Genomic DNA, 9,092 nt, shown 5'->3' with positions numbered 1-9,092 from the left:
TCAGTTACCTAACTTTTGTCAGGTTCAATATTGTGAAATAGTAGAAGGCAATTGGTTGATTATATTTATAATAAAGCAATGCCATGGATTATTCTTACTTTACTGTGGAGTTTCTCCACAAGAGTATCATCTCTTGAAACTCCAATATGCTCAGCCAGGTAGCTGCGTTCTTGTTTAGCTAATCAATATTTTTCTCCTGCTCTCTGCAACTCTGAGATTCAGGAAAACATTACTGTATTTGCTTTGATCCCTAATTTAGTCATGTTCTAACTTGTCGGGGGCTAATCAGGCAGGAGAAGTGCAGTTAATTATCAGTTTACCGTGCTTTGGGTCAGGCAACTACGGAAACCAGATCTACTCCAAAAGAGAAGTGATGGCCTTTTAATTTCTCTGTCTGTCTCGCTCTCTCACTTCAAAAGCGAAAGGACATGTTCGATTCTGCACATAATTCCTCCATATCCACATTACCATAATATTCAATCCAGAACCATTAAGAGAGTGAAATGGATAACATGAAATAAATTCATAACTGATAAAATAACTATTATTCAGAAAATTGGTACTAACTTTTCGTTCCTTTTATACAATAATCGACAAAAAAAATCTTCAAGAACACTAATATAATCAATAAATAAATAACTATTTAACTTCTCTAACGGTATAGTAACGACTCGATAATGAAAGATTACGAAAAGAAAAGCTACACATGAAACCAGTCAAGCTTTTTCACTCTTGTCGTATAGTTAGGATCGATCCAACTACAAGTTAAGGGTTCTGTCGTGTCGTAAAAACCCTTTATAGAACATTGACTCCCAATGGCGTAACATTTATCCGTCTTAAGAGAATAATATATGATGCTATCACCATGTAATCTAGGTAAGTAGATTTTGTTCTCCATGTTACTATTGGGAGCAACAACAAGTATACATGACGTATTGCTGACTAACATCATATGTTTTCCCAAACTTTTAACTCTAACCCACTCCATACTAGAGAAATCCAATCTAAATATTCGAATCGCCAGTCCAAGATGTCCCAAATCTACTAAAAAGAGCGTCTTATTGTACTCAGCCAAGAACTTCGGGTAGGCAGAATCAAAGAGCCATCTGGGACCAGCTAGAATCTCCTCGAACAAGCAAGCATTAGTCTTAAAAACACCTAAACTTCCATTATAATCTAGGGAATAAAAAGCTCCATTGTAGAAAACTGGGTTGTTTAAACACGGCCGAAATATATTCTGCTTTGGGTAGATGCCCGACCACCAAATATCCTCTCCCTTAGTAATGATGGAGATGGAAACATTTTCAGTCCAATCTTCAACATTCATAACTTCGGTGATAGCAAAAACTCTACAATCTGAAGAAGAAGGCGAGGACGAGAATGAGATGCCATAGGACTTGTTGTTGCTGTGCTGTTTTGGTAAATCCGGGAGTTGGATTGACTCTCTTGTAAACGGATTGTAGAAGAAAATATTCCTCTTATCTTTCGTCATCAGTAACCACCCGTCCTTCGAGAAACGAATAGTTGCGCCTAATAAAATTTCTTGATTACTCATGAGGTACTTCTCATTATTATGCATTGGATTAACGAAATTGTATCTGGATCCATTACCTTCAGAGAAGACCAGCAACGGAGATAAAAATGTTGTTGATGAACCTATCATCTTTACATGAAAAGTTTTCCAAGTTAATGCAGGTAATATTGTCCGAGTCCATCTACTTCCAACACGAAGATGTGCGTAATCTACTGGAGGGAGATAACTTGCTATCAGCTCCAGGATATCTTCGTTAAGAATACAACATGAGTTTGCTTCTTCAAGTTTTACTTCATCTTTCCCCTCAACATCTTTCTCTTTATTAGTTGTGTTGAAAATAGTGTAAACTTCCTCTTCATTGTTGTCGAGAATCCCATCTATTTTGCTGCCATCAGAAACCCTAAGATTTAAAGCACAATATTTAGCACCTTATTATATAAAATGAATACATGTTTATATTTGTTATATAAGAAAGAACAAAAATAACGAACAAATAAGCAAGATTTATACGTATATACTATGGGAGTATGTGTTATTCTTTTCAAAGTTACCTGACAGTTGGACGCACCATCACCCATTCACACGGTAAACATGGCATTGGGATCTTTAGAAAAGGCAACGAAACTGAAACGCTTTCCCCTTCTAGGTCATATTTGTACAAGCTCTGGTCTCCCGTCAATGTATAAAACACACAACCTCTAGAAAGCCCCAATTCGGCCGCTGAACAACAAGCTGTGGTTCTTTCCCCAAGAAAGATCACATGATCGCCTAAACTTGTTAGCTCCTCCCAAACCATTGAAGAGAAATTCAATTTACATATTTGTATTGTAGTAACTAACTTATCCAAGCATTTGTGCCCTCTAGAATTGTAAGATAAATGAACCAGGAAGAGTTCATCAGAGGATACCACGTATCTACGTTGTCTAGGAGGGTGTATTCCAGCACCTAAAAAAGTGGGGTAGCGACTGACTGAATAAGATACCATAGGGGTAGGATTCTCAACTTTGTTTTCTATTTCGATCTCAATATGACATTCGTTGAAGAAGAAAATATATAATTTATCTCTAAAGCAAAGTAAGGATCCACCATATAATTCATTTCCTTCAATATCTATTGGAAACTTCTCTGTTCTCCATTGTTGGTCTCCTGGACGGCAAAATACGAGTAGCAAGTCATGTTCACTCCATTCAAATAAGAAGAAGACTATGCTGGTTTTGTTATTATTAGAGGGAGGCGCCGTCAAAACACAATCAGTGATATCATACTGAGATTCAAACCAATTGAGTAGATTAGGTAACTTGATTTTCTCTAACGAATATGGATTCCAAAGAAAGCAATCCCCGTAGATACTCTTATCATCAAACTCAGATTGTTGATCACATAGAACAACTAACCAACCTTCATGACAGGGGGACTGCCAATACGATCTTTGTCTAATCTCGGGTATTCGTTTAATGCAATTTCTTTTATTAGGTTCAAGGAGATTATAGAATGATTGATATTTCTCATTCTTTTTACGAGGTAAAACAAGCCATGGAGCTGCCGAAGGAAGTGGTGGACGACTCCTCAAACTTCTCTTATCTGTAATTGCTACAGCTGCTTTAAGCTTTTCCTTCTCCATCGATGAGAAAGAGACAGTGAGATAGAATTCTGAAATTTTCAAATAACAAATCGATTAGAATCTGGAAGTAATTTAATGCCAAAATAGAAATAGAACTTATAGAATCCTAGTTGATGCTAAAACTTTAGACCCCAACCTTAATTTATAAAAAATCAATATAATAATCTAAACTTTAAGATCTAAACTTAAACTATGAACAACATTAGATTAATAAGAAAAGAAAACTGCTAATTGGGAATACCAGTGAAAGGCTTACCTTGAGGAGTGACAGTATTAGCTAGGGTTAGGGTCGCTGGAATCGAATTGAGTTTGTGAGGAAGAAAACGGACAGTAGATAGATATATAGAGAGTTGTAGTTGCTATAATTTGAAGTTTCTAAAATTCAATCCTAATCTGATTTCTTGCTCAAGGATGACGTCATAAAAAAACGTCATTACTTAGAGCGTCTTTTTTCAAAATTATCAATAAAGGGAAGTTTTACAGGCGCATTATTTATTGCTACAGGCGCCCATTTTACCCATAAACGAGTATTAATTAGTACCCTAATGGGGCGACTCGAAACCACCGCCACCATCTTCTTAGCTATTCTGTTTTAATGGTGCGGCTCGAAACCACAACACTACCACCCGAGAAGACGACGAAGGGCTCGAGGAAGCCCAACAATGTCGAATGATCTTCACTCTTTGCACAAAAAATGTACACCGAGGAGATGTCGGACGCAGAGGTTGTTGCTTCTATATGACCATAATCAATTTAGACTTTGAATTAGATTTTATAGGCCGCGACTTTGAGAAATAAAGAAAAATCTCTGGGCAATAAAGACTTAAGGAACATATTCATTTTCAGTCCAAAAATTAGTTCTTTTGATTTCTCCCCTAAATCTTCATCTCCTTCTCTCATCCTCTCTCTCTTGCTCGCCCTCTCTATCTCTCTCTTTTTTATTCTCTCTCTCACTGTGAGAGAGAAAAACTGAGAGAGAGAGAGAATAAAAAAGAGAGAGATAGAGAGGACGAGCAGGAGAGAGAGGATGAGAGAAGGAGATGAAGATTTAGAGACAGAAATCAAAAGAACTAATTTTTTGACTGAAAATGAATATGTTCCTCAAGTCTTTATCTCCGGATATTTTTCTTTATTCCCCAAAGCCGCGACCATTTTATATTGACTTTGAGGAACAAAACACGGAACTCATACGTACTTAATGGTATTTTCCGGCCGGCCACCTTGCCGGAGAAGAAAGGGGTGAGTTGGAGAGAGAGAAGTGAGTTGGAGAGAGAGAGAGAGAGGTGAATTGGAGAGAGAGAGAGAGAGGGGTGAGGTGGAAATAATTTTTGTTCTCACAGTGAGAGGTAGGGAAAAAGAAAGATAATGAAAATATAGACCAAGAGATTGTAGACAAGAAGAACTAGAATTGCATTCATATGTTTGTAGAGAATATCTCTCCTTTGGTACTATGGTATATTGATATATACATTTGGTACATTGGTTTGGTACGTCTTCATTAGCAAGTAAACTCTTTATATAGGCATTTAGCTAGATGAGTTACACATCCAATAGGCACACAATAATGGAGCTTGAATACAAAGTAATGGTGGAAAACCTATGGTGGTGGGAGTTACAATTGGTGGTGGTTATCCACCATAAATCTAATATTTATAACACTCTCTTTGGATGTCCACCACATCAGAAATTGTCTCATTAAAACCTTACTAGGAAAACCCAATGGGACAAAACCATAGTGAAGGAAAAAGAGTACAAATTCTATCTATCTGTTCATATTTGATGTCCACATAAGCTGCCTCATTAAAACCTTGTTAGGAAAAACCCATTGGGAAAAAATCTTAACGAAGGAAAAAGAGTACAGTATAAAAATGTAGTATACATTGTCTTCAACTTGCTCTCCCTCATGAAGGTTGAGGGCATTGGTCAACTTTTATCATCAACTTCCTTTTGGTATATATACACAAAAAATATAACAAGCAGCATTTGACATTTCAAGTGGCATTCATATAATGCTTTAACTTTATGCATACTTTAGATTGAAGCTTGTTAAATCCTTCCGGGATTTCAATTGAACTCACTTTCTAATGATTCATACTTGTCATATACATCGATAAAAGTATAATATTTTGTGAAATCAATGTACTAATCACATTTCATTGTGCGTTATAAATTTCATGCACAATCCACCTCACACACATAATAGGTGTTAAACTCATCATTCGATGACTAGTTGTCTTGCCAAAACCTTGTCAGGAAAATCCAACGGGACAAAACCTGAACGAAGGGAAAAGACTACAACTTTTAAACAAATCATAACAATTTTCAATACGCATAGTTGCCTCGTTAAAACCTTGACAAGGAAAACCCGATGGGACAAAACCTTGACGAAGGAAAAAGAGTACAACGCGATTGACATTTTATATATGAATGATGGTTGTTTTCTAAAACCACATTACAACACACATAATGTATTGTTTGTACTATATTAGGTACTTCAAGACCTGAATTTTCATGACATATGATAAGTTAAGACAATATGAGTTGCTTTGAAGCTTATAACCGTTTAGTATTTCAGAATATGTTCATTTTCAAGATTTTCTTTACTCAAATAATCTTTTTCAATACTCTACTGTCAAACTTTGATAAACTCTTCAGGAGTCACAATAGGATTTGTAAATACTTCATAATATAATTCGGAGATTTGTAATTCATATTGAAATTTTAGAAGTGGACGTCAAATCCTTTATAGACTAAAGGACATTTCTTACACATGTCTACTTTATTACCTTCGGGGTAATTCTTAATTGGTGCTTCGACTTCATGTCTGAAGACTTAATTATTTTGCAAGAAAATCCACAAGTAATGAAGTATCTCGTCAAAAATTGACCAATATTACTTAGAGTAATTCCGGATCAATATGCTCCCAGTAGCTACTATATTCAGAAATACATCGTCTGAAATGATTTATTTGATTTTTCAAATTTTCACAGCATACATAGTTCAATGATCTCATATATGTGCCTTTGTAAAAGGTCAGTGTCTCTTTTTACACATATCCTCTTCAGGGGATTTTATTAGGAATATGAATCACATTTATTTCTAAATTGATAGCCTCTTCAGGAGAAAAAATTATTCCTTCATTGCAAAGGAGTATATTTCACTTTGATCAACTCTGATCATTTTCCATTACCTTTATCTGGATATAAGCATATTAAGTTCTGAAAAATATTAATATCTCGAGGCAGCAAGTTTTTCGTATATTGATTCCAAATGAGAGAAACTCGATCATTTTCAAGTATTTTACGACATTGAACATAGGACTTCCTCCGCCTAATGTCGATAGATTTTCGTCTTATTTATGAGCACATACTTCAAGGATGTGACAAAGACGAAGGAAAAATCAATTGCTTTAGGCAAATTTGATTTTTATTTTCATGTCATATTTTCCGTTAGACAAAAATTACTATCTGATCACAACTTCAGGTGTGAGTACTTTGTTATAATATCACAACTTCGGGTGTGATTAATTACATGTGAGATATATCATCTTCATGTGAATTTATTTATTTTTTTATTAAAATTTATCATCACTTTTTCTTTGGGTATACAACTTCAGGTGTAATTTGCAAACATATATCATCACTGTCCAAAGAGGCGGGAAAAAAAGTATTATCACCACTTGAATAGATATTGCAACCAGAACTTTGATATCTTATTCTCCTTACAAGAATTTCGCAAAATTTGGTTGTCTTCCACCATGAAGAACTTTGTCAAATTTAATCAAACTATATGTTAGTATAGTAAAATGAGATTCTCAATTTTGTTACTCCATTTCCAATATGAACTCGGTGTAGGATTTTTCTTATCACCGTTTAATTATAATCCTTTAATAATCAATGGAAAATAATTCCAATACTGAAATACTAGTACTTGTCATTCTTCAGAAATGTGTAGGTAAATTTGATTTCCAAGGATTTACCCTTTTTGTTGACAATTAATCCTCATAGGGATATATCTTTTCATCCTAAGAGATTATTTACTCTAGTAATTCTTTTAGAATTTGCTAGATTTGAAGAAGTATCTACACGAAACTTCAGGTTTGGTAACCTCATATACAAAAAGATGATTCAGTTTGATCTTAATCAAATGTTGGTGGTTGAGTTTCCTCTTCGGAGAAATCTTCTTTAACAAACCAAAATATGCACTTATGATATGTTCATAAAAAAATAAACATTAGTTATGAAAGTAATACCAATTTCTTTTTAAAGCATAACTTACCTTGACCTTACCATCGAATGAATCACATTAACATTCATATTTGATTGCAATGTTAATTATTTCATTATTAGCATGTATGCAATTCTCATATCCTTCTCATATGATTCAATATGTCTTAACAACAATAAAGTAAATGGTTAGCGATAAATAAGAATGAATAGTTTGTGAATTCAACAAAGAAAGGTTCAAATACCTTTTAACTTACCAATCACAATTGACCAAACTTACCAATCTTTTATTTGCTTATAACTTGATCAAGGAGTGAATAATTTCTTCTTCCCCTTAAGCATAGAGCAATTCGTGCTGATAACGTGTTGTGAAAAATAATATAGGTAAGGAAGAAGAAAGATAATGAAAATATAGACCAAGAGATTGTAGACAAGAAGAACTAGAATTGCATTCATATGTTTGTAGAGAATATCTCTACTTTGGTACTATGGTATATTGATATATACATTTGGTACATTGGTTTGGTACATCTTCTTCATTAGCAAGTAACCTCTTTATATAGGCATTTAGCTAGATGAGTTACACATCCAATAGGCACACAATAATGGAGCTTGAATACAAAGTAATGGTGGAAAACCTATGGTGGTGGGAGTTACAATTGGTGGTGGTCATCCACCATAAATCTAATATTTATAACAATTACCAGTATTATTATGACAATTTTTGGTTAATAGAAAAAAGATGATGGTTTTTTTTGTTATTAAGAATAATATTTTGAACCCAAATAGCCATTTCCCTTTTTTACTTATTTAAGTAGAAAAACAAGAAAGTTACTCCCTCAGACCCAAAATGAATTAGGGTTATTTCCCAAATGGCCCCCAACTTTGTGACCAGCTTCCTGCCTGACCCCCTAGATTAGCAAAAATACCCATATGGCCCCCTTTTTCAGTTATCTTTTAACTTTCTGTTACTCTCTCTCCTCCATCTCTTTTCTTCTCTACCACATCATCTGTTACGCCACCTCATCATCTTCTCCGGTAAAGGTCGTCGGCTGACCAATTTTCCGGTCGGCGGCCTTCAAACACAAAAAAAAAAAAATTCTCTCTCCTCTCTCTCTAATTCTTTTAAAAAAACCTTTCTTTCTCTAGATCTGGTGAACTCACCAGATCTGTTCGCAGACCTTCAAAGGTCTGTTCGCAGGCCATGAAGGTCTGCGAACAAATCTGGTTCACCAGATCTATAGAGAGAGGGGTTTTTTTTTTAAAAAAATTTAGAGAGAGAGAGGAGAGAAATTTTTTTTTTTATATGTGAAGGCCGGCGACCCCTGCCGGAGAAGATGATGATGTGGCGTGATAGGTGACTTGGCAGAGAGAGAAAATGAAATGGAGGAGAGAGAGTAATGGACAGTTAAAGATAACAGAAAAAGAAGGCTATACGGGAATATTTGCTAAAGTAGGGGGCCAGGCAGGAAACTGGTCACAAAGTTGGGGGCCATTTGGAAAATAACCCTCAAGTTTATTCTCCATATAAAACTATTATCAGAAAAACAAAAAAGACAATAACAATTTTTTTGAGGGAATGAGCGTTGGGCCCAAAACTGGGCCCAAAATATAAACCCAGTCCATGACCGGGTTTATATGTAAACCCAGTCCAAAGTGTCAGCCGCCCACGAGAAATTACCGTGACCCCCTCGATTTTCCATCAAATTTA

At 35.2% G+C, this 9,092-nt stretch overlaps 1 protein-coding gene across 1 annotated transcript; it reads right to left on the bottom strand.

Annotated features, from left to right (window-relative positions):
• Nucleotides 1-506: 506 nt before the first annotated feature.
• LOC147531995 (uncharacterized) lies at nt 507-3,599 on the bottom strand. The gene is made up of 4 exons (XM_086647935.1): nt 3,412-3,599; nt 2,086-3,184; nt 669-1,934; nt 507-541 (listed from the first exon to the last, which is right to left on the bottom strand). Exons 2-3 carry the CDS (start codon nt 3,153-3,155, stop codon nt 701-703), a joined length of 2,304 nt encoding a protein of 767 aa, XP_086504061.1. The 5' UTR covers nt 3,156-3,184; nt 3,412-3,599; the 3' UTR covers nt 507-541; nt 669-700.
• Between the last annotated feature and the right edge of the window lie 5,493 nt (nt 3,600-9,092).

This window comes from Eschscholzia californica, unplaced genomic scaffold (assembly GCF_041429995.1).
Source record: "Eschscholzia californica isolate CP2 unplaced genomic scaffold, dmEscCali1.0.p SCAF_6, whole genome shotgun sequence".
Classification (NCBI taxonomy): Eukaryota; Viridiplantae; Streptophyta; class Magnoliopsida; order Ranunculales; family Papaveraceae; genus Eschscholzia; species Eschscholzia californica.
This window is presented reverse-complemented; position numbering and strand designations above follow the sequence as displayed.

What these genes read in the sequence shown, in the direction of transcription:
- LOC147531995 (XM_086647935.1), bottom strand. Translation starts at nt 3,155, where the DNA reads ATGGAGAAGGAAAAGCTTAAAGCAGCTGTAGCAATTACAGATAAGAGA. An exon ending in ATGGTGCGTCCAACTGTCAG is followed by an intron (nt 1,935 to 2,085) that starts GTAACTTTGAAA and finishes TTTAAATCTTAG; the next exon opens with GGTTTCTGATGGCAGCAAAA.